Source organism: Tympanuchus pallidicinctus, unplaced genomic scaffold (genome assembly GCF_026119805.1).
Source record: "Tympanuchus pallidicinctus isolate F22 unplaced genomic scaffold, pur_lepc_1.0 scaffold20, whole genome shotgun sequence".
In the NCBI taxonomy this organism is placed as follows: Eukaryota; Metazoa; Chordata; class Aves; order Galliformes; family Phasianidae; genus Tympanuchus; species Tympanuchus pallidicinctus.
The window spans coordinates 10,303,437-10,328,382 of record NW_026294722.1 but is presented as its reverse complement, the minus strand read 5'-3'; the positions used below and the strand labels follow the sequence as shown (position 1 = coordinate 10,328,382).

The following is a 24,946-nucleotide window of genomic DNA, read 5'->3' as shown; positions in this document are numbered from 1 at the left end:
TTTAACAGCACCAGTGGGCATCACCAGCAACACACCGGATGCAAGAGGAACAAATGGACACTAGGTGTAGCTTGAAGGAGAGCGGAACAGGGATAAGTTGGAAGCCTGGGAGGTCTATGAAGAAAGCAGATTTTTTTTAATGAAACTCATTTGTTCTGCAATAAAGTAAATATGGAGAAAAAAATAAAAGGGGATGGAACTGAAGTTAATTTTCAGGAGACAGAATATCCTCAAGTTGAGTGATAAATTACACAGCCCATTTCTCACCTCCTTTATTCTTTAATGTGATTCAAATAATCAATTCAGTTTAATTGCAGCGGCACTCGTTTCCCCACCCAGCTTTCTACTGTTTCAAGTTGAAGTGAACAAAGCGCAGGATGACCTTAATTGCACAGAACATGCTGATTTTGATTCAAACAAATATAAAATGATTGCAGCGTGAGACGTCATGTAATAAATACGATTAGAGACATAGAGACACGAAATCTCAAACACTTCCACCCCAATCCAACTGCCTGCTCACGGCTCTAAGCCACACTACCACCTTGGGCAACCCTCCACAAAGAAAGCAGCCCTATGCAGAGCTCACTGTACAGCTATCCAAGACTTTGCTTGATAGACTCAAGGTTGATACTGCAAAGCGAAAAAAAGGAGGCAGGGTGTTGCGCAGATGAGCTCACAATCACAAAGCAGCAGTAAAAGCCCCTGCCAATGCACTTAAACCCAATGGAGAAGTCCCCAAATTTCCATCTAGCTCTGGTTGCTGATGGGCGTCCCCACCTCGAAGCAAGACAAAAAAAAAGTACTATTATTAAAAACAAAAATCAAGCTTTCAGAAGGTTATTTACTGCCCTAGCAAAAAGGTCATCCACAGAACCCTGCATCAGTCCTCCTGTAGATCCAGCATTACAGGACGAATAATTACCTGATCCCATACTCTTTCCTGCCATGGGTCCTTTTGTTGTTCTGTGCAAAAGATGGATGGTACTCCCTGAATGAGCAGCTATTCAATATTTTGTTTTAATCTTATTGTTAGCTGTGTGACCCCATGCATTATTTACTGCACGCTATGCAAACTGATCTCCACAGAGAGAATTATTAATTTCCTCTTGGATTTCTCTACAGCTATAGAATTTCTATTCCTTCACAACCACGCACACACACGCACTCAGCAATGCCCCACAGCTCCTTCTTTGGCTGCTCCTGCTTCAGGGAGTCAGAGATTAAGGGAAGATAGCATTAATTCTGTATCCCCCCTGTGAAGCACCCAGAGCTTTTCAACATCCTCTGGAACTTGTACCGGCCCCACAAATGGGAAACAGCACCACTGATTCTAGCTGCAGCTATGATATGATATCTGGATATCAAATCCAGGGTGTAAGAATGGGGTCCCACCAGGGTGACAATCAGCAGCCAGCCACCAAAGCTGAGCTTTGAGAAAGTTATCCAGAGCCACTCGGGAGGAACTGGGAGGGGTACATGATGCCTGCATACAATCTTCAATTCACTGCCACTGCTGATGAAGGGACAGATGAAGGCTGCACACACCCACTCTATTTCAGCCAGTTATTACCCTAAGTCCCTAGTTTGGAAACTGCAGTTGTGCTCTTTATCTCCTATATGAGTGCAAGAACAAGCATGGCACTCGGGAAGCAGAAGTGGATGTGCTGTGATCCCCAACCAAAGCCCAGTGCTGTCAAACCCGTTGTCTTCAGATACTAAACCAGATGAATTGAAAATTCACCCCATTAGTGGGGCAACATCCCTCACTTACTGCATGCTAAATACAACATCCTCCTTTTTCTTGTAATACCTTTCCCCTCTTCAATAACTTTACAAGAAAAACAAGCTAGCAGGGGATTCTTCATTTTTTTTCCTAGGATTGAATTACCTTCCCTCTATAGATAGCAATTATTTCATCCTGCCTCAATTAAAATGTCTCAAGGAAAAGGGCTTCCACCATTTCCTTTGGGACACAACTCCACAGCCTCACAGACCTGCAATAAGGCTCTCCTAATGCTTAAAGTAAATTATGCTCTCATTTCCGAACTCATTCCATTACCCTTGGTGCACATTAAGTAACTCTCCCTTCCTCCTCCTTTCCTCCAAGGTATTCTCCCTGTCACAGCTGAGTTCTCAGCTGCAGATCTGGGGGCTAAAAGTATTTAGATTGCATACCCGAGCATTTAGATGTTGTACTGTGAGACATGGTTTAGTAGGGAAATAGTGGTAGCTGGATGGTTGGACTGGGTGATCATGGAGGTCTTTTCCAACCTTGGTGATTCTGTGCCTCAGTTCTAAAAGGGAATAAGTTGTTGGTCACTTCCAGGTCCTCACAATAGTTTGTCACTCTCAGGAATAAGATGATGCCCAGGGTATGTTCAAGGCAGGAAAAAATAAATCACAAGCACATAGTAACAGCAGAATATCTGACCTGATCTGCTGGTCATATAGATCACAACCATTTACTTGCTTCTTTTCAAAGTCATTTCAGTCACATAAAATATTCTGTCAACTGTTGGTCCTCTTAGACTCCCAGCACTGCTTCCAGATCTCTCCCATCCAACTCAAGTAACTGCATGAATTTATTCCAAAATCCATGTTGCAATATTGCAAAACTGCAGTTTCACAAGGTGAAGTTTCTGCCTCCAATTTATAACTTTGAGAACTTGATGATATTTCCCCCATTTCACCATCAATAAGAACAGAGGAACTGCTTCCAAATTTTTCCTGAACTTTAATGAGGGGAAATGACTTCTCTTACAATAGGAGCTAGAACACTTCCATTGATACAGGCACAGGAGCAAAGAAAAAGCCTCTTTAAAAACAACTACAAGGAGTGATTTAATGAGGGGAACTGCTAAGTGACCTTCAGCCAAGAGCAAGACTTGGTTCCAGAGCACTACATCTCAGCTATTTGCAAAGTAAGTAAGTCTGTGCTATTGCGAGAAGAGCATCAAAGTGTGAGAGTAAAACAGATGTCCAATGCAGCTATACTCAGTTTGCTAAGTATTGACACTAGAAATGCAAAGAAATGTAAATAAGTACATCAGAAAACATTAGAAACTTTGACACTCTGAAAAGCTTTACACATTAGAAACTTTGACACTCTGAAAAGCTTTACACATGAGAAACTTTGACACTCTGAAAAGCTTTATTATAAAAGATGCAAAGCAGAGACTTGACTTCAGAAGGGTTGCTTCTGCTGGGTAGGTTCATCTAAGGACAATTAATTATACTTTCTTATCTTCGCAGGCTCTGGCCTTGGCAGTCTCCAGAGTTATCCCTGTGCCAACAGAGACAGCGGTTGTTTATTTCCAAGCTTTCCGCTTCTCTGCGTATTACAACCACGTGCTGATATCTGTTAGCATATAAACCATCTCCCGTTTTCAAATCATACAAATCTAGTCACTGTTTCTCCAGGAGACCCCACTTGTAATGAAGGCGATTCACTGGGAAGCTGAAACATTGCTTCCCCATTGTAGAATGCAATAGTATGAATATGAATATTCACTCAAAGCAGAAATGCCTTTGAAGAAGTATACATAGGACTTCTTATATGGCTTACTGAAAACCGTTGTTTTGCACTAAATTACATGGACTTTTCTACTTCCAATTCATGTTAGCATGTTTGAACCCCGAGAACAGCAGAACTGCTCATTTCAGAACAGCTGTTTATCTTCAAATCAATTTTCAGATCACAGTCATGGAAACTTTTCAACTGGGTTTAAAAATTAATGAAGATTTTTCTCCCCCACAGAAATTAAACTGAGGGTCCAACCCAGCCAGGCAGCATCCGAGCAGTCAGCTGTGCCCCTGGCAGCAGCACTCTGCATGTGTTTGTGTGCGGGGGGAACAGGAGGGAACTGTCTGCACTGCTGGCACAGGGACAGGCCGGCGCTGTCTCCTTTCTCATCTCTCTTGCAGGAAACCCAGGCATCCTAAGGGGAATGAAGTCAGCACTGGCAACAAAGCCACGACCCAAAAGCTGAATTTATCACATTGCATCCTGTAGAATTTTTTTTTTTCCCCCCTCCTGGAAGAAAAAAGGTGCAAGGAGATGCAGTTGGCTTCAGCTTTCTGATGGACATAACTTGTGAAGCATAACTGTGGGTGCCATGCACAAGTTCCAGGGTACCTGGATGCTGCTGCTCTCTCAACCAGCTGAGTACAGGCAGTGAGGGGTAAGAGCATTTTGCAAGATGAACATCAGTCTTTGCTTGCTGCATGCTCATTTTTTCTCATTACTAAAATAAGCAGCACACAACCGTACCATAAATACAGGAAGAGATCTCTAAAGTATCAGTCAGAGAGCAACAACGGGAAACTTGCTGCTGTCAGGTTATAGGCTCTTAAAATATTAAGTGATTGGCAGATGTAGCAGCGAAGCTCGCACACTTTTCTAAGCAAACACAGAATGGCTTGTTAATAAATTGAAAGTCTTCTCATCAGCCTGGGTTGTGAAAAGAAGCTCAACCAGTTTGAGAAAACACCACAGTGCAATTGAAGGAGAATAATAAAAAATATGCAGCAGCCCACATTCTGGCCTAAAGGCCAACTCTTCAGCAACAACAAGCCTTCTTCCTAGCTGACAGTTAGCTTAGGGAAAGGGAGAAAGAGGCAACGGCAGCGACAGCCGCCCTCAGAAGCTGTAAGCAGCAGCCAGCTGCCGAGCTCTTTCATGCCTGCTCCCTTCCCAGGCCCATCCCAGCAGGTTCCCTTCACCTTTCATGTCTTATTTCATGCTTCTTCCCTCCCTCTTCCTTCTTACAATAACGCCATACCCACATCCACCACCTCCTTGAGCATCTCCCCACCAATGTCTGTCAGCAGCCACCATCGCTGCTCCCGTTTCTTCTCTGCTTTTACAGCTTGGAGATGAAAGCCTTCTTCAGGGTACAAAAATGAGTCGCCTTGCCTCTGCAGAATGTAACACAGGTGGCTCTTCTGGTTATCTCCGAGTTGTTACACAGTAAAGCAATTAAGTTTAAAAGAATAAAAAGGAGAGGAAAAACAAAAAAACAACTTCAGTACCAAGATGCTCACTGGGGGAGAGGATCTGACACTCATACAAACTGACAACTGCCCATTAAGTGCACAGCAAGAAGGAAGACGAGCTCCTAAACATCCACCACAGGCAGGACTTTCTACCCATCGTGGATGCATGTGTAGCTCTTGGAAACAGCCCTATTTGCATCACAGGTAGCCCACACAGGTTTATGCTGATGCTGTTCAGGCCTTGGGAACAAAAGAGTAGGATTTAAAATATAATCTTTCATCTACACATTTGAAGTAACACCAAGACATTAAATATTTCTATTTAAAAAAAAATAACTAATTATGGTGGAAATACACAGTGCTCTACAGTGCCATCAACAACTGCTTTCTTTTTAGGGTGTTTAATTGACACCTTGAGGAAAAATGAGATTTGGGATGCCATCAAGAAGGGACATGCTGACAGAAACCTCTGTTTAGAAGAGAAGAGCCATCAAGTGCAGCAGCTCCCCATCCTGCTGACAAAGTGCTCTTCTGCTTATCCATTAAGTACTGCTGCAACTCCAGCAAGTATTTCTACAGGAAAAGAGCCCCCTCCATAGCAACCAAACTCCATTAATTCCCTTATTTTCCTGAGTTCAAGCCCTCCTTTTGCTGGGCAGTCTCAGCCATGCACACTTACACCAAGACACTTGTACCACCTGTCTTCATCACACTCATAAGGAAAAGTGGAGGCCATGAATAGAATCCTCAGCATGGTTTTTTCATTTAAAAGAGGAGCCTGAAAGCACCACACACAATCATCTATTTGCCTATTGAAACCTTCCTTCTTGTTTGCAAAGCTCCATCCCTCCATCCTCCATCGCTGTGGAGCTGGCCTTTGAACTGACACTCAGGTAGTGGAGATGCACTGATTCAGGTCATTCAGGTAACACCAACAAATTCAGCAGTACCAGAGTCAGCAAAAGCACATTTCAAGGTGAATAGCCCCAGCACAATTCAAAAGCCTATTTCTGCTCAAAGAGGTAACAGCATTTTCTTCAGATTTGAGAAGGACTGATCCCCAACATAGAACAAAATGGATGAAATCAGGATTAAAGCGCAGTTCTCTTCCTATTGTCATCCTTCACAACTTCGCAGAGGAAAAGCAGAAAGTCAGCCCTCCCAGCACTGCTGTGTGAGCACTGAGCCCAGGGTTGTTACGTGGAATCACAGAAACTGCTCTGGTTTCCCAGCCAGTCAACAAAATGACCACAGTGGGATCAAAGCTGAGATCACTGGGAGGTGATACAGGCAAAAAACATGAAGGCAAAGAGGAAGGACTTCCACAAGTACATTGGCCAGAAAAGGGTGACCAAACAGAACAGGCATCCCCAATCCACTGACAAATAAGACAGGAGAACTAGTGACAACAGACACGGAGGATGGAATTAACACTGTAGTTAATACCCTTGTTTAGATAACAAGCTTGACTTCTGCAAGGCCTTGGACACGGTCCCACATTATATTCTTTATGTTAGAGATATATGAGCTCAAAAGGGGGGACTATTCAGTGGAAAGGGACTGGTTGGAAGGTGGCCAAAGGCTCTATGTCCAGGTGGAGGTCAGGGATGAGTGGTGTCCCCAAGGGGCCATTCTGGGACTAGCACTCTTTAACATTTTTTTTAGTGGCATAGTCAAGAGGATCAAGCGTACTCTCAGAAGTTTGAAGACAACACCAAGCTGAATAGCACAGTCAATGTAATAGAAGAAAGGGATACCATCCAGAACAACCTAAACAAGCCCCAAAGGAGGGCCAGTGTAAGCCAAATAAGGTTCAACAAGATAATGCAAGGAGTTCAACTTATATCTGGGATTTCCCTGATCTATGTACAGACAGGGAGAAGAACTCCTTGAGAGCAGTCCTGCTAAGAAGGACTTTTAGTCTTGGTAAATGTAAAGCTTAACACGAGCCAGCAGTGTGTGCTTGTAGCACGGAAGGCCAACTGCATCCTGGGCTGCATCAATAGAGGGCCATGTGGCAGCAGGATAAGGGAGAGGATTAGTGCCTGATTCAGTGGTTAGCCACTGCCCACAGCACAGAGATTGGAACCAAGCAGTCTTAGAAATCTCGGAGGTCCCTTCTACCCAAGCCAGCCTATAATTCTGTGGTTTTAAGTTAGCATTCAATGGCAGCCAAGAGGTGCAGGAGCAGAGCAGCATAAGGTCGTCAAAACAAAAACAATTAAAAAACCCAGACACCACCACATCTCAGCAACTTCAGCACAGGACATGGAGGCAAAGCCCAGATCCCTGAGCAGAACTCAGATCTGGTACACACAGATGTGTTGCAAACATCACAAAAAAAAACCATTTAACAGGCTACAATGAGTCTGTCTTTCCATCACACGGGTTCATGCATGGACATCACTCAAATATAGTTCATTTCTACTGCTCACAATATTACATGAAAGATACCTGACAGCAAGCTGCTAAAGCAATTAAGACCAGAACATTTACTGCCAGCCTCACCACTTCTGCAGCAGCCTGGCTGCATGGGAGCTGCACTTGAGGCAGGACGGGGCCTTGGGCAGCCTGAGCTGGTGGGGAGCAGCCAGCCTATGGCAGGGGTTGAGACTGGGTGGGCTTTAAAGTTCCCTTCCAACCCAACCATCCCGTGATTCTATGCTGTCTCTTGCAGAAGATGCCATGCCCTCCCATCCAGGTTGCACAGCATCCAACATCTCTGAACCATGGTATGATGGATAGGATGTATTTACCAGATATTATAAAACAAGTGGCTCTGATTAAATGATGTATGGTCTGATTAATACATGGGAATGATGTCTTCTTCCATCAAGATAGATCATCTTCAGAGCTTGCAATAATGAACTAGAAGCAATTACACATTGGTTACAAATGTACAGCAGGGCCAGGCTGTACAAAGCCTTTCATGATGCTGTGACAGTGAGCAAGCAACATCCAGGTGCAAGAAGTGACACAGAACCAGAGAGGTGACAGGTAAATAAATTGCATTTCCCCTCCAAAAAGCAAGTATCACTGCAATGAAACAATTCCCAAGCAGTGCAAGGTAGCACAAACAGGCTGCACACCATCAGCAGAAAAATAGGAGAACTGTAAAATTCAAGTGGCACTAGGAAAAAAAAAAAGTGATTCCTGTCCAAACACTGTGGTTTAAATGAGCCACGTAATACTGCCCCATAAAATGCTCAGAAATGCCATAAAATCCAAGTGCACCACATTCTTCTCAGAAATGAGAACACAGAACCAAGTGGCATCAATCCAGGACCAACCACCAAGTGACGCAGGAGGCTCTGTGCACTGCAGCTTCCAACAGCCCATCACAGCAGTGACCTCCAGACCCTGCTGTTCTGTAAGCCCTCTGCAAGGAAAGCCTTGTCTACCAGCACACCTACAAGCACTTTTTGAAACTTCATTGCACGTTGTGTCTGTGCGTTACAAGACACTTGGGAAACACTCCGAAGCGGTTTCCATACCAAATTAAGTGTCTCTCTAAAGGATGTGTGCTTTATACAGATATACACACACTCCTGCTGCTCTTCACGCAAATACCATGAGTTTTTATGAACACCAGCTAAGCTCCAGTATTTCTACAATGAAACAGACCAGCAGTCTCTTACTGCTCCCAAGAGCCAGCAAACCCACCCATGCCCCAGCACTCCTCAGCAGCTGGGTTTCCCCACACCTCTCTGTCAGATTTGCGCACCGACAAAACATTTCAACTCAGGAGTTCCCATCCAAGCAACGAACCCGTTGATATACATTAGTTTACCCCCTTTATAAAACTATAATGGATGCTAACAGAAGCATAGCCACCATTATGATGAATAACAAGCTTAAAAAACCCCACTAAACACAGAGAGAATGAGAGACACACTAATCCTGTGCTGAAAGCTATTCAGGGGGATTGTCAGCGCAGTGCTGAACTGATCAGTTTATTTCTTTTTTCTCATCTTCACTTAACTGGATTTTATACACAAAAGTAGATGCTCCCATGAGAAACAGCCCCCGATGGCAGCTGTTTTTTGGGAGGTTCACGAAGCCTCAGACCTACATCTTTACCACTACGCAGGTTTCCATGGCAACAGATGGCGGTGCCTTTGAAAAAATACTATTATATTCTAGAATAAGTATCCCAAATCATTCCTGCAATATTACCTGGAGCACGTGGGCCTGCACAGAGAATCTGAGGCTCTATGGAAGTACAATTAAACGAGAGCAGCAGAGCTGAGGGACTCTCAGAAGGGCAGAGGGAAAGAAGGGCTCTGCATTTGCAGAACCAGAACTCGGATCCACAAACACCTTTGTGCACAGCAACCTTTCACAGCCACTGTAAGGGAGGCAGCTTCAAGTCACCTTTTTGATACTAATTATTTATTAGAAAACAAATCAAAGCAGCCAGAGATGTAAAATAAAGTTGAATTGTAGCGCGAACAGTTCCCCAGTGAGAGTGAAAAATGATTATTGAGTTAAATGGCTGCATTGTTAGCAATTGCCACACTGAGAAGCTTACTTGGAAAGATCCATTTTTCACTGCCAATTTACCGACAGCGAAATCCACGACTCAATTAACTCCTGGGAAATTAATTCATTTCCCTCCCAAATCCTCCCAGCTCAGTCCTTCACCCCCATCTCCTCTCTCTTAGATCCCCAGATGAAACCATCCAGCTCCGTAACTCTGTGATGGGCAGCAGCCTGAAAGCAAACAGCCACAGCTCAGTGGCAGGGAGCACAGATAAACGAGCAGGAAAGATATATAGATAAAAATATAAAAGATTGACACTGACATCAGGAGATGACCAAGTGCCCTGATGGCCAAGGGAACAGTCCCAGCACAAACCCACTGGACAATTTCCCCCTCCCAGCTGCCTTTCACAGCTACAAATGAACTTTAATGTCCACAGGCTCCACTTTCTGGTATTAAGAACACACAAAGAGCTGTAGTGAAGCGCACAGCAACCAGCAGAATCTTCCTTGTAGAGCTGCACACGTGCTTTTGGGAAAACATCCTGCTTTAATTTCTGAGCTCCTACAAAATCAGCAGCCTCCGGAATTACCTGCTGCTACTTTATAGAGTCACAGAATCACCCAGGCTGGAAAAGACCTTCAAGATCACCCAGTCCAACCACCCCAACTACCACCAATACTTCCCCACTGAACCACGTCCCTTAGTACAACATTCACACGTTTCCTGAATGCATTACATGGGAAAACAGAGGAACTGATGTAGCATCCAGCCCCAGAGCCACCCAATTGTTCAGCACCCACAAGCACACCTTTGGTGGTAAGCACAGAGCTCAAACTCAACCCAAAGCGACTGCTGGGGGAACTTATAAATAGAAAACACAGAAATTACGTAAGGAAATAAATGTCAGCCTGCTCCCTCTGTACGAAGCCACGCACTGCAAGTAGGAGGCGGCCAGCAGCCTGCTGCAAGGCTGCAATATCTCCAGTTTCACATGCTGGGGATAACGGAAAGAAGCAGGTAAGAATTCAGCTTTGTTCTGCCTCGACTCGTGGCTGTGCTGTTCGTTAACTGTCATGTCTGGAAATAAACGAGAACACCACCAACTCCTCGCCCAATGGGTTCCCAACTTCTTTCCCCAAGAATTTCGGGATGTCCGAGCGGCAGCAACGCGCCGGGCTTCGGAACTCCATCACAGAGAGACGGCAGCTCCGACGGCCCATAGTTATGGGCACAGCACCACCCGATGGGCGATGCGGGAACGCGCCGTGCGGGGACCGCAAACCCCACAGAAGTGTAAGAGGCAAAGCGTGGCTGAGCAACTTTGGCCTTCTCTTCTTCTTTTTCCCCACAAAACTATCAGCAATGCAGAGCACGCAGCGCTTCACTCCACGGTGGACCTGCAGGGGAGCTCTGCTTTAAGGTCAGCACACACACAGCTCCGACAACATGAAAAGCAGCCCCTCTTGCTTTGAGCAGCAAAGAGCACACAGAGAGGAGGTGAAATGCTGTTAATGGTCAGGAAACCCCCACGGTCACTATTCCTGCAAAACCAACACTGAAAGCCAAACATACCGTTGTCTTCTGAAAATGAGGATTAGCCAGCTGCTTCCATTAAGTTCACATATGCTTAGTTCATATTATATTGCTATTTCCCTCAATTTCAAGTGTTTCCTGCTCCCTAAAAAGTTCACCACCTTCACTGAAAAGCCTCTTTCTAAGCACCTGGCTCAACAAATTCATCAGAAGGCACAGATCTCACCGTAAGTGATATGACGCACACTGAGAACCCAAAAACACCGTTGGAACAGAAAAGACAGAAGCAGCCCCACGTCTCACTTACTCAAGGAAGAAGCTCCCTAACTAGGTTAGACTTCTCGGCTTCCTAACAACTCTGCAGCTCTGTGCAGTTGCCTAGCAATGTCAACACGATGCCATGGTTTTGCCAAAGCACTGACGGATTACAGCATCCCCTCTGCCGAGCTGGGGGCTCAATGCCTGCCCAGCTCTCCCCATGCCAAACTTTCTCAGCCATGCCGAACAGAAGGTATTATTTAAAGGCATACATAGAGCTGGCTGCACGCTCAGCATCCGCTGCTCTGTGCGCTAGTTCTGTTCTAAAGAAGAGAGACAGAGTCGTCAGGGCAGTCTTAAAGCATGGAACCCCATCTCCAGCACTGAGATTCATCACTATTAAGCAACAACAAGGAGAATTTTTATTTCCTGTAAAATCTTCTGGTCTGTATACGATCAAAAGTAGAAAAACTAAATGCATTAAGTCAGGAAAGGGGAATGTTACAACTGTTTATTGTCCAGCGTTAAAGAGAAACTGCAGTTAGACTGTTTCATATTGAAATATCTGAGGGAAGAGCCAAAACTACGCACATCTTTCTTTCACCTACAAAATGGAATAAGAGGAGAAACCTGCACCTGTCGTCTCAAAGCCATTCAAACTATGCCTAAAGGAACTTGTAGGAGGGGGAAATAGCAGGCTGCTATTAATGTACACATGCCAGGCAGCAAAGTATTCCTTAACAGAGCCACGGCGAGAATGACAGCTGGGAAGGAGCGGCTTCCCGGGGAAAGTTACTTGAGCAGCGAGATGAAAGGGGGGAAGAAAATCTGTCCCCAACTCCTGGAAATAACACGAAACGCTCCTCCGAGAAGAGGAGCTTCCAGGCAGGAGCCCTCCGGGGCCGCTCCTCTTCCCGCAGCCCGGCCGGCTCGCAGCGACAGGTCGCGGTAGGGACTCCAAGTCCGGCAAGGAGGCGGCGATGCTCAGCCCTCTCCCCGCACAACTTCTCGAGCAGCCCCGGCCCGCGGGCACCGCCGCGACCCCTCCCGGGCCGAGCCGAGCTCCCCCGACTCGCACCGCACCGATCTGCCGCGGGGCTCCGCCGGAGGCAGGGCTGAGGCTGGAAGAGTTGAGGCCGCCGGTGATCGGCACGCCGCGAGAAGCGGGCATAACCTCACCGCGCTCACCTGGGAAAGCCTGTCCGTCCGCCTCGCGCAAAAGCCGCAGGAGAAAGACGATCGCGGCGAAGCCGGTCATCCTTCCTCGGACCGAGCGAGTTCACCGCCCACCTTCCCCGCCGCCGCCGTGCCGCTGCCTCCCCTCCGCTCTCCCCCGCATCGGAGCTCGGGCGGCAGCGGCGGCGGCCCCGGCAGCCGGAGCCGCGGTGCTGCTCGGCGGAGCCGCCGAGTGGCGGCGGGGAGCGGGGGGAGGCGGGCGGAGGGGACCCCCCCCAGCGGCCGCGCCCGCGCAGAGCCGCCCCGCTGCCCCGCCGAGGGGCACAGCCCGTCTCCCCCCTCCTTCGGATTAAAAGCCGTCCTCCTTCGCGCCTGGCGGTTTGTTTCTTGTTGTTTTTTTCCCCCCCCCTCCTCTCTCTCTTCCTTAAAATCCCGTTCCAAGCCCGGCTGCGCACACCACGATCTGCTATCGGTAGCGGCTGAAGTGCAGCATCGTGCCAGCGAATCTCGGGTTCCTGCTCCTGCCTGCTCTCTTTCTAGCGGGGATGGAGCGCCAATGCAGCGATCTGCGCTCAGCGGGGACGGGGCAGAGCCGGGAGGAGGGACAGAGCGACCCTCTGATGGGGGGGAGGCGGCAGCAAGAGTTCGGGATCCTTTGTCGGCAGCTCGCTGGGCGGCTGCCGCTGAAAACAGTCATTTTCGTCATTATTCACTTTTGAGAGAGTTAACCGCTGAAGACCGGATCACAGCGTGTAGTGCTGCACACGGGCTGTGTACACAGGCACTGTCTCAAGCAAAATAATTAAAAAAAAATCGCTTTCCATAGGCAACTTTACAAAAAAAAACACACTTCATAGGCACAAAATCAGAACACATCAATATTGATCAGCCAACCTGAGCTGGGATTTGCACAGGAAGGGGGAAGCTTTGACCACCTCGCCCAGGATAAAACGAGTCTTTAATCATCAGCACAACAGGAGATTATCTGTGACAGTAACTCAACTTCCCCAAGAAATTCCAGCAGTGCTACATATGCTTTTCCTCCGACTGCTTTAGGTCTAATAGAACACCGCTTCCTCATTAAATTTAATACTGCTCTCAGTGTCACTTAATCTCCTCTCTTTGTGCTCCCTCCAGCACACAGAGCCCATTTCTCCCAGTGCAGGGGATGGGGTGAATGGGGTCAGCCCTTCCCCAGGTACCTGCAGCCCATGTTAGGGTGGGAGACCACCCTGTGCAGGGCATGGAGCAGCACCATGGCACACAGCAGGGATGGGGCACTGATAAGCAAAGCATTCATCTGGGGGGCTCCTCCAAGCAGCTCCCCACAGCAGGTAGAGGAGGAGACGCCTCAGGTGAGGAAGTTTCAGCACCACAGCATCGAGATTCACATTTGGAAATCACTGTTGAAGTGTTTCACATTGCATTCCTGGTTTTGTCAAGCACAGACTTTAACAGTCAAGCATCACCTAACAAAGGGAACTTCAATTTGCTGCTGGTGTCCACCTGCTGCCCCCATGAGTTACACTGCTAGAAGCAGAGACTGCAACATGGGCACCAGCACAAGTAACAATGGGCCCAGAGCAAACCAGGGCTCACAACAGTGGTCCAGATTTTCAGTTTCTTACCTAAATGCATAAGACTATTTCCAACAATAGAACGTTCCTCCATAGACCCAGCAGAAAGACTTGCAAAGAGATGAAATACCAAATACCTCTTTCAAAAGTTCTGCAGAATGAGTTACTCATCCTCAGTGCAGGAGGGGAGAGACAGTCCCCACCCTTTTCACTGTCACAGCCGTATGGCAGCTTGACTCCATCAGCACACCTTGCTTATGGGGCAGGATCACCACACTGCAAACTTGGTGACAGCAGAGAGCAGACAGCATCGAAGACCAGGACAGAGCACAGCACCATTAATTGAAGCTGCTCCTCTATGGCACCAAGTTCTTCCCTCCTCTGCCTGCCAGCTCATAGGAACAGCTTCTCCATGACAAGCACTCAGGAAGTGAAGCGTTGAAGTAATTGCCATTATTTAAAAATAGATACAGAGCTGAGTTGCACTGGTATTGAGTATCTCCATCCAGAGAGGAGTCTGAGAGAAGGTCTGAGCACTGTGCTCAAAACCAAAGTCTCTGCCAGCCCAAAAAAAACCCTCTAGCCAAGGAAATGCAGTCCTTTCTGTAGGTGTCAGCATCACTTCAAGAATTATGGCATGCCACTATCTTTTGCTGAGTAAAGGGACAATCACATAAACAAGTATACGACTAGAAGCCTAATGTGAAAGCAGAGAACACGATGGCAAGGAAACTGAAAATGTCACCATCTAAGCAGCCTAAGTCACAGAAACAACCCAGCCAGTAAAGCACAAGCAAGCAGAAACTGCAGAGAGAATCCTGCATCAACACAAAGTGCTTGTACAATAAGAACAGAGAGGCTTGAACCACAGAGGTGATGCTGTTAAGAGAAGTAGGAGTGATGGGTAAACAGCAAAACCCAACCCTACATCAAGTGATCATCGCTTGTCTCCATATATATGAAATAAAAGGAAGAAACAAAAGCAAGCTTGCAAAGTGCATTCGGAGTGACAAAGTTCCATGAACAGATTTACTGAGGTCTGAGGAGCTCAGAGAAAAGAGAGAAACTTCTTCCAAGGAGAGATGATAACCTAAGAGAGAAGTCTGCATCATAAGCAACATAAAGGAGAAAAGGTAGGATCCTCATCCTCACCTCTCACTGGATGGGAGAAAATGGATCATAAGAAACTGACACCAAGAGGGGCAGAGCCAAACACCAGGCTGAACTGATGTCTGAAGGACTGTCCATCCAGAACCACCTCATTGCAAGAAAGGAAAAGAGAAGACGTGCAATGACTGCAGCAAGGACAGGAGAAACTGAAGTTACACAGATTGGTACAACAGAGCGGAATGCTGGTGTTAGTACTTTGGTTTGACTTCCGTTCATTCAAGTTGCTGCAAATTGCAGAATAGCACACTGCATCCATACTGAACACTGGGAAAGGGATATAACTGGTTCTGGAGCCACTCAATTTCAACAGCACAAAAGTTGGTGGGAGACACTCTGAAGGTTAAAGCTGAGCAACAGGCTACACTACAGCAAGGATGTTCTAATGGAAATGTGCAGAAATTGTCTGTTCAATTAAAGGAAGCATGATCAGGTCAACATTAAAATCACAACTTCACCAAAACATGATAAAATGACATACAAGATAATCCAGCATTACTACCAAGGAAATACACAGCAAGACTCTGCCCTAAAAGGAAGGTAACAGAGCAACAAGCTGCAGGCAGAGACTGCAGAGACATCGGTTAACAGCAAGGCTCTGTCAGAGTCCTGATCAAAGTTTAGTTTTTATATTAATACTCCTGGTTGTCTCCTAATGAGATACACCTGATGACACAAAGTCAATAGGAATCACTGACAAGGATTGAGAACAGCAAGAGAGGATTGGTTGCATAGAGAAGGGATGAAATCCAGCCATAAAAGATATCAAGTTGCACTGCTGCATCTCAGCAACAAGAAAACGCGCTGCAGACCAGGAATGGATCACTGAAACAAACACAGAGTGCAGCAGACTTTACAACCAGGGAAAGCTCTGAGCTTCAAACGGGGCCACGGAATGTGGTTGAGTGCTCCATGGCTGAGAGGAGCAGGGCACGCCATGCACCAGCACTGAGCAGCAACACACACATAAGCTGTGGCCTCTGCAGCTATTGCAAGGAATTAGAAGCCCACAAAGTGGTCTCACATTAAATCTTTCTGAGCTCACATCCTATACAACATTACCATGTCAAATTAGCAAAAGAGGAGTAATTAATTCCATCCTGGCATTTATTATTAGCAATAGTGAGACAAGCTGTAATGATTCAGAGCAAGGTCCCAAGTGGCTTAAAACAAGGAAAAAAAAAAGAAAAAAAAAATAAAGAAAGAAAAGGAGGGAAACATTGCTGCAAGTTCTAAAGTTTGCCGCAGCCTGTTGCTCAGGGCTCATTGGCTGCACAGCTCCCTTGCTGTGACAGATAAGGAAACGTAATCCTTGCTTTTACTCACCCGCAGACGGGACCGTTTGCCCCTAGAAATCAAAGTGCTGAACAACTGGAAAGCACTGTCAAAACGCGACGTTAAGTTCATTTAACCGCCGAGAAAAAATCTACCCGGATAAATCAGCTGGTGGACCCGAATGAATACATTTGTTTTTGAAACGTTTAACCGCCCAGTTAGTCTGCAAGCACCCCAGCCTGCTGCGGGTTGGAAACAGAAGCGTGCTCCTACGGCACACAGCATCCTTACTGCAGCCGGAGTCGGCTCAGCCATGGCCAGGCTGCTGCTGCCCCCCATAGACAGCACGGCTCCTACGAGGAAAGGAACGGCTTCATGACCACGTGCTGCTTTAGGGAGTGGAAAATCCATCTTTTCGCAGCTCCGTGTGCTCCTTCTGTAGTGCACCGGGCATGAAAACACGACTGCAGCTCCCCGAGATGCTGTAATTGAGAGAGATTGTGGAGGAGCTCTGTTCTACACCTGCAGCATCACTTCTCTGTCAGCACACAAATCCTCGCCTGCCTTTGCAAACTTCGGTACACATTACAATCAGCTTTGATCCAATTTGGTGAGCTTTCTCCTCCCCTGAAGCACGTATTAGGTATATTTATACACACACCACTTCCACTTTTCGTTACAGAACTACCTGTGATGCAGCACATCCCTTGCAAGTCAGCAGGATTCCCAGATGAGAGCAGCAAGTAAAGCTTCTCAAGCTGCTCCTTGAGCTCTCAGTCAGCACTTCCTCCCATTCTGCACTGTACGTTTGGGTCTGAAGTGTGCTCTCTTCTGTTTTTGTTGTCACAGGTGGGTGGAGAGGTGTTAGAGGCAGCACCACACCTTGTGCTGTTCTGGCACCATGTGCACCTTCACCCATCTGCCCTCCCAACCTTAATGAGTTCTGTCTTCAACTCTAATTACACACATACTCATGCAGATCATCCACCCCGTGGAAAAAGGGATCCACACTGAGCTGCACACCTCCCTACTGCAGCTAACAGCAGGCTGAACTCCTGAAATCAGGGAGGAGACTTCTGCCCCACTGTCATTGCCTGTATGTGTTACCTCCTGTTTTCCTCCCTGCAGACAACCACGTGCACCCACAGATACCAGCTGTCTTTTTTAATCTGGTTACATGATGGAAGCATTAATTGATTTCAGCCATGCTAGCACTGATATCTCATGCCTCAGTTTCTTCCTTTCTGAACAGGAAAAGCTAACTGCCCACATTCAGTTCTCCAGAAATACAAGCTCACCTTTATGCCAACACAAAGACGCTTTCCAGGAAATGCCAGAGCAGCCTGGATGCAGCAGTTTATCTTGACAAGGCCATATTATGGGAAAGCAGCGTGTTAATAACACGGGCAGACAAGCAGCAGCACCGATCAGCCTGAAAATGCCATGCAGCCCAACAGCTCTTCCAAAGTCACCATGAATTTTCAACTTTAATACTGACCTTTATTTTATTAAATAGTGAGACCCAGAGCTTTGGTGCGTGGGCGCACTCCAATGGAAGTGCCTTCACAAATGAGACACAGTGCTTTGGGACTCCAGCTCCAAAACTCAGAGCTAAGTAACAGCTAAGACCGCAGTAATGCACAGCATTTAGGTCCCCTGCCTGTCCTGCAGCACCTGTGCTGTACAGGCTGCTGACAGCACAGTGTGGGATCCCAGATGGGGAGAGGGGAAATTCCCTCTGGAAAACACCTGCACATGTCCAGGGGGAGGAAGCTCCTGGCACATAGGTCCAGAAAAGTCAGTCCCAGCCCAAAGGGAGCCCACATTAGCAGTACAGCAAGGGGACTGCAGAGCACAGGGAATAGAGATGCTTTCGTAAGCAGCCAGGATAGATGCTGCGTGCCTGCAGGAAGCCACTGTGTTTGCTGAAAGCAAACCTGAAGGACGAGGCTGACCCTGATGGCACACGGTTAGCAGGGAGAGGTTTCCCTTTGTTTTTACTCTATATTTTCCAGATCACCAATTTCTCACTATTTTATAAAGTTTGTTTCTCCAGCAGTACTAGCAGTGCTTGCATGGCAAAGAACAAAGAGGGATGCTGGTGTCATTACTGCCATCTTCTGACTCAGCAGTACCTTGAGCATCGTCACTTGCTTGTGCTGTGTTCCAAGCACCAGTCCTTAACATTGCTCAATTTTCTCACTGAAAAACTTCAAGTTACACTCGATACCAAGTTTTATTTTACAGTCATTGCAACTGGGATCCAGGTTACTTAGGGCTCACCAGCACATGGTTACATGTATCCTGCAAAGTTTCCCTGAGGACTCTGCCATTAAATGGGGAAGCAGGAGCAGTTCCTCCAGGTAGCAGACAGATCTCTGCTGGCCTTCAGAAATAGATACCGAGTTCATCAGCTATAAGGAATAAAAGCCATGCAGTTGCATTCCAGTTGAAAACTACTCCTGTGGAGTTTCAGGAGCACTCTCAGCATCGCTTCTCTATTAACAAGCATTTCCACAATTTGTGCTCAGGGTACTTTTAGGATCACTTAAATCCAGGAATTTGATCACACATGAGTTCAGATGCAACTTCTCTACTTTTGGGAGCTTCACCCCCCCCTCCTCCCCTCCCCCCAGATACAGTGTCACAGCTCCCTTCTGCCATAACAGAAGCAAACAGCAGAGCAAGGGTAACTACATGAGCACCCCTGAACCCAACCACTCTACCCAACTAAGCTTACCCTAACCTTGTGCTCCAGCTTCTCATCTAACCACAATTAGTTCCTCCCTATTCTGCTTATAGGTGAAATTCAACCATGCTCAGAAGCCCATCTGCTGGAGACCACAAATATCCAGCTTATGGAGTAGAAGGAAAAGAAAAAGAAGCCAGTTGAGGTACTTCAGAAAACTGGAACAAAAGCCCTTCTGATATTTGGGAACCTTCTAGAATTCGTTTTCTTTTCCAGTCCTAAGCTAACAAAGACAAGCTCCCACTTCTTCACTTGTTTTTTGTTTGTTTTTAATTTATTTATTATCTGAATTTCTCTCACCTTCCAATGCACTTTGTTCTGTACTTGTTTCTATTTTTACTATCCCAAACAAATACATTAAGAACAGAACTCACTCACTGCCACCACGCAGTTAACTCTTTTTAGGGCTCATCCCAACTGAAGCAACAATCATGAGCCTTGCTCTCTCTATAGGAGAGTTGGTGAGAGCAGCTATGATCACAGATCACACAAAAAGGATTTGTTCCATGGGAGACTCTCTCCCTTTCTCTACCACCTGCACATCAAGCTGTGGAGTGGGAAGCTCCAGATAACTCCAGCAGGTCGTGTGCAGGGGGGCGGGCTGGACAAAGCCTCAGTGCCTGTTTTATTTCATTGCTCACCTGTCCCAAAAACAGAGAGCCCTGGCAGAGAAATCCTCAGTGTGCAATGCTTCGCATAACGGGGCGATCAGAAGCAATCACAGCAAAAGTCATCAACAATTAAACTGAAGACTTCAAAAGGTGACAGGGCAACATATCCAACACTGACTCTTACATCCCCTGTTCACTGAGCATTCACGTTAACAGCTCTAAATCACACCATGCTGCACCAAGCCAAACAGCTCCTTGCCAGCCAAGTAATCGATTAGCAAGAATATTATGTGCTTTTGTGACCAAAGTGTAGTAAGTACTGAGAGGCTCAAGAAGAAATATGAAGGATAAGGTTTGACTTACCACAACTCCCAGAGGCAAGTCTATTGATAACACAGGATTACTAAAACTAATATGCAGTATATATGTATTTTCCAGTTACAAGTTCTCCGTCCCTTGTTTCTTTTATCCTTATTGTCCGTTGATTTTTTAGGCCTGGAAGGAAGGAGAATCAATGGGTACAGCAGATATGAGTCCAGCTGGCATTATTTGAGCATTAATTCCCCCCCAGCAAACCAACCCAATATGAGAGATCACTGCTGCTTCTCCACTGTGTGGCTTCCCCTCCAAGGAGCTGCAGAATCCCACCGTGACAGCTCAGATTCCACACGTGATATCACACAAATTCCTAATTCAGCTTAAAAAATATCACTACTTAAGTTAATTGATGAAGAATGAAGGTCAGTGACCTCCTTACAGTTCCAGCTCATCAAGTTTTTAAGAGGGAGGTTTGCCAGGATGGGACAGGGAAGCAGCAAATCCTCAGCACTTCACACGTGAACTTTTGGCAGATATGAAGTTTGCAGATGTAAAAGCATCGTCTGTCACTACCTGGATTACATGGGTACACCACAGAGTAATCAATACAGAGAGTTCTCTAGGAAGAGAGAAAGGATGAGCATTGCTGAAAGGGAAAGCTTCTAAAACAAAACCAGTTGTGTTCTAACTTATGATGGAGTGTCAACCCACAGCTCATCACAGATTGCTCGCTTGTGAGCTGCACCTGAGTGCTCTGAACCCACGATGAAGAAAGATACAGGCAGCAAAGCCTCTCCTTCTGCACAACGTGCTCAGTGCTAATCCCAGAAACACTCTGATGAATCATGACTAAAGGATCACATCCACTGTGTCCTTATTCAGGGAAGCATAGGAGTGCGTAGAAAGCAGTGTCAAAAACTTAAAAATAAGTGCTTTAGGATTCCTCAATGCATTACTCATGACATGCATCAATACAAGCTGAAGACAAATTGATAAGCAAACCAGTAAAATACTTCTGTTCAGAATTCACTGCATCACTGCAGCTTGGCATGAACTTCGCCAAGTAGTTAAAAGACAGAGCATCATTAAGATCATAATTACTGTATCTTCACTTCCTCTCCTTCAAAAACTACCCAGCACAGAATAAGTCAAACCAAGTAATCAGAAGGTTTCACTAAGGCCATATTTTACAGCACTGTGTCACTCACAGTCACTGGAAGAGGCAGAAACAAAACTACACAGCAGAGGGTTATTAGTTTGGAAATCAAAGGAACAACTTCAAGCCGACAAGATGCCAGTGAGGAGAACTGAAACCACAGAAAACTTGAAACCCCACTTGTCTTCTTCAAGGCCCATCTAGCTTCACTCACTACAGCCATCACACCCCTTGGCACAGTACATCTTAAAAAGCATTCTATCCCACAGAAAGCCATAGATCAACACAAGGCACAATCCCCAGATCCTCATGTCACACACTGATCTCCCATCTGAGGGTTGAAACCTTCCATAATAACCAGACCACTGAGTATGTCTGATGTCAGTCCATTGTATCCGGTCCAGTAAAAAGATCCCTATATTTTGAGGTTGCACTTTATAAAACTGTTAGAAGAGCTGCCCATTTCACATCAGTATGTGAACAAATTTGGCTTTGCAGCTTCCTAAATAAAGTGCTGTTGCCTTAGTAAGTGCTTGTAAAGCAATCAAGAACTGACACAATAACCAAATGTTTCTCTAATAGTAATTATGACTCTTTGAAAAGGACATCTTATAATGGTAATTTATTTCCTACTTGAAAGCTAATCTCGCTAGTTATTAGACATTCCCCATGCTATCACTATCAGTAAATTATTAAACAGCTGACCAGGCTTTGTTTTTTAAATAATTCTCTTATGAAGCTCCCTGATATATTTACCATGAATACTGAATGATTCTGAGGCCTCTAAGGACACATGAATGATTTCTATTTACTACCTTTAGCAAAAAGCCTGTGTAATTAGCAGCAGGAATTTTACTTGAATCACAGCTACTGGTGATATTTCCAGTTCACTTACTTACAGTCTCAAAAAGAAAAAAAGAACAAAAGCTTTAAGCTTTTGATGGAGAAAACATTTCAGCCTGGGAAGTCACTAAGTGGCTGTGCACTCAGAGACGTGTGAAGAATCAGTCCCCTACTGGGAACATGGCAAGGATCTCTGTACTAGAAAGCATCAGCCCTACCCCCTAACAGAGGGGAGAATTTTATTGAGTTCCCTATGAAAGCATCTAACCTCATTTTCAGCCCTCCTGCTATTAGGCTGTACAGCTATCACACTCCCACTCAAATTAAGAACACAAATTCCTCTGTTACGTGCATGACCTATGGGCATACCTATAGGCTTTTTCCTTCAAGCCTCTTTCAGTCAGCATCCTTTCAATACACACTCAAGCACCTACTCTCCTAATGACTCTGCTGAACAGAGCAGCACTGTTATCTCCATTGCCCAGATGTCACATGGACAGAGGGGTCAAGCTCTCCCTGCGCAATGAAGAGGTGCACAGCAGAACTGGGATTAAAAACTCTAATTATTGGTGTTATTACAATGCTATCAGCATCCTTATGGCCCATAGTAGTCAAACAAAGAACAACATCAGAAAAACACAGCAAACACTTCTATCTCCTTCTCCAGAAGCACAGCTTCCAGTAAGCACAAGATACATAGAAATGGTTCAATTAATTGTTTAAAGCAGCCACAAGCAGATGGGCTTGCCGAGTGCCTGAGTCATTTCATAGGGCAGATGCACTTAGCAATCCCACCACTCTCTGAAAGCAGCTCGCTGCAGTGATTTGATGTTTAGAGTTCCTTCACGTGCTCTTGGTTAGCTTTCAATCCATGTAGATCATCCACATCTAGCACATCCCTGCCTGCAGCTGACAGCCTCAATGCACGGCAAGTTGGAGCTCCAGAATTGGGTTCTATTACCATGCTGCAAGAACTCCATTCAAGCAGCCACTTCTTTCAGGCATGCCCATTTTAGACATCTCACAGAACACAAACCACTTTGTGATCTCTTCAAACAACATTCGCATAGTGGAACTCCGATGTGAGAACTCTTCACAAGCATATTTACAAGTTAACACTCGCAGACAGATTTGAGCATTCATCTCGTGTTTGCTGCACTGCTTCTATTCCTGTAAGCAACCGTAGGCGATGCTGCAGTTGAAATCACTGAGTTGTGCAGCCAGTTCTCAAAAGCAAGTACTGCCTTTGAGTGCAGCTGTAAGATTGAGCATAGATTGGGTGCTTCAATAGAAAGCACTGCTCTCAGTAGTGTCTATGCTATCTCTGACTCGAGGAACAAGCCTACAAAACCAACTTTGAGCCATCACACAAAGCCATCACACAAAGAAAGTGAAAACAAGGCTCAGTTGTGCTCAAGTCAAGGCCTCAAAAAGGCCACAGCCAGATTTTGACATGTGAGACTCAAAGCATTTTTTTTCCTTAAGCAAAGAAATAATAAAATAAAATTCAAGCTTCCATAAATCAAATTCCTCTTGGTGTAACACTACCAAGTTGCGCTACGCTAGGAGAAAATTTGGCCTAGAAATTCTGAAGCTGAACGTTCTAGTTCAGCACTTAATATTTTGGTAACTGCAGTAATTGCTTTCTGTTGGAGCCAGAAATAAACCTGTTAAGCGTGCAGTAAAAGCAATACCATGACAAGTGAAATTGTAAAAGCACAACTTCCAAAGTCGGTGTAATCAGAGCCATCTCATAAGCTTTTTGCTAACTAATTGTAATACGCATACAAGCAGCTTCCCTGTTAGGAAAAAGGGATTCCCTTTATCACCCACTTCACAGACCCACTCTACAGAAAGGAAAGAACCAACAAACGTTAGTTACATCACCCTGTACTTCTACCTATGTTACACTCTCCATTGCAGGCCTCTCCAAGGCCCTCCCAGAGCACTAGTTAGTAGTTCTTAGGTCTCCCCTTCCACAACAGGTGAACCATTCTCGGTCTCAAGGCTGAGCAAGTCAAAGGTAGCCTTTTGCTGCCCATGCCATACAGCCTATAGAAGGCAGAAGCCTTCTCAGCTCTCCTTCCCTCCACAGGCAAACTGACAGGATTTCCCCTGAAACAAAGGGCAAACCCACAGCACAAAATAAGGTTTATGTAATCCTGTTGGTTCTGCTGGTAACAGCAGGTGAAATACCCCTAACAGTGACAGGCAGTAAAGCTTTGGTCCTCTGCCATACCCAGCATCTTCCTTCCCCATTCAAACGCCCTGAAAATGGGGCATGCAGAACACCATGACAATCCATCTCCACCTCACCCTAACAAATCACACAATCTGTGCAGTTCAGTGATACACAATTGACTGCTCAACACCAGAAAGCAACAATTTGTCAAAATGGATTGTTGTGATTTTGACAGCAATACCAGAGCCAGTTTTGCTCTGAAAGTCAACAGCACTTAAGCACATATTCATGACATTTAGGAAAAAAAGAAATTAGGCTGGGAGTTGAGAGAGACTCAAAGGTAGCATTTATGTTTCCTCTAAATCCCAAAGAAAGTTAAAATTAATTCCCTCAGGTGACATTAAAAAAATCCTTTTAAGTTGATTTGCTCTAAAATCATGTTTTAGAAGCATTATCAGACATCAGAGTTAGTGGCTAGATAACACTTGGCTATCACATAAAATAGATCAATATATAGCACTACTGTGATACCCAGTTTTTTCCTTCCTGTCTGAGCAGTTCTATCACCACCTCTGACATGGTTAACATGGAACCAACATTCATCTCAGTATGAAGAG

At 45.7% G+C, this 24,946-nt stretch overlaps 1 protein-coding gene across 5 annotated transcripts in view; it reads right to left on the bottom strand.

Annotated features, from left to right (window-relative positions):
* Positions 1-13,201, bottom strand: part of PTPRT (protein tyrosine phosphatase receptor type T) — a 421,250-nt gene extending 408,049 nt beyond the window's left edge. For 3 of the 5 annotated variants that reach the window (XM_052684090.1, XM_052684093.1, XM_052684091.1), the window contains exon 1: positions 12,464-13,201. In XM_052684090.1, coding sequence (XP_052540050.1) covers positions 12,464-12,533 — 70 coding nt within the window. In that variant the 5' untranslated portion in view covers positions 12,534-13,201. The remainder of the gene's footprint in view (positions 1-12,463) is intronic. The other 2 variants (XM_052684092.1, XM_052684094.1) reach the window with 1 other exon arrangement.
* Positions 13,202-24,946: the final 11,745 nt, after the last annotated feature.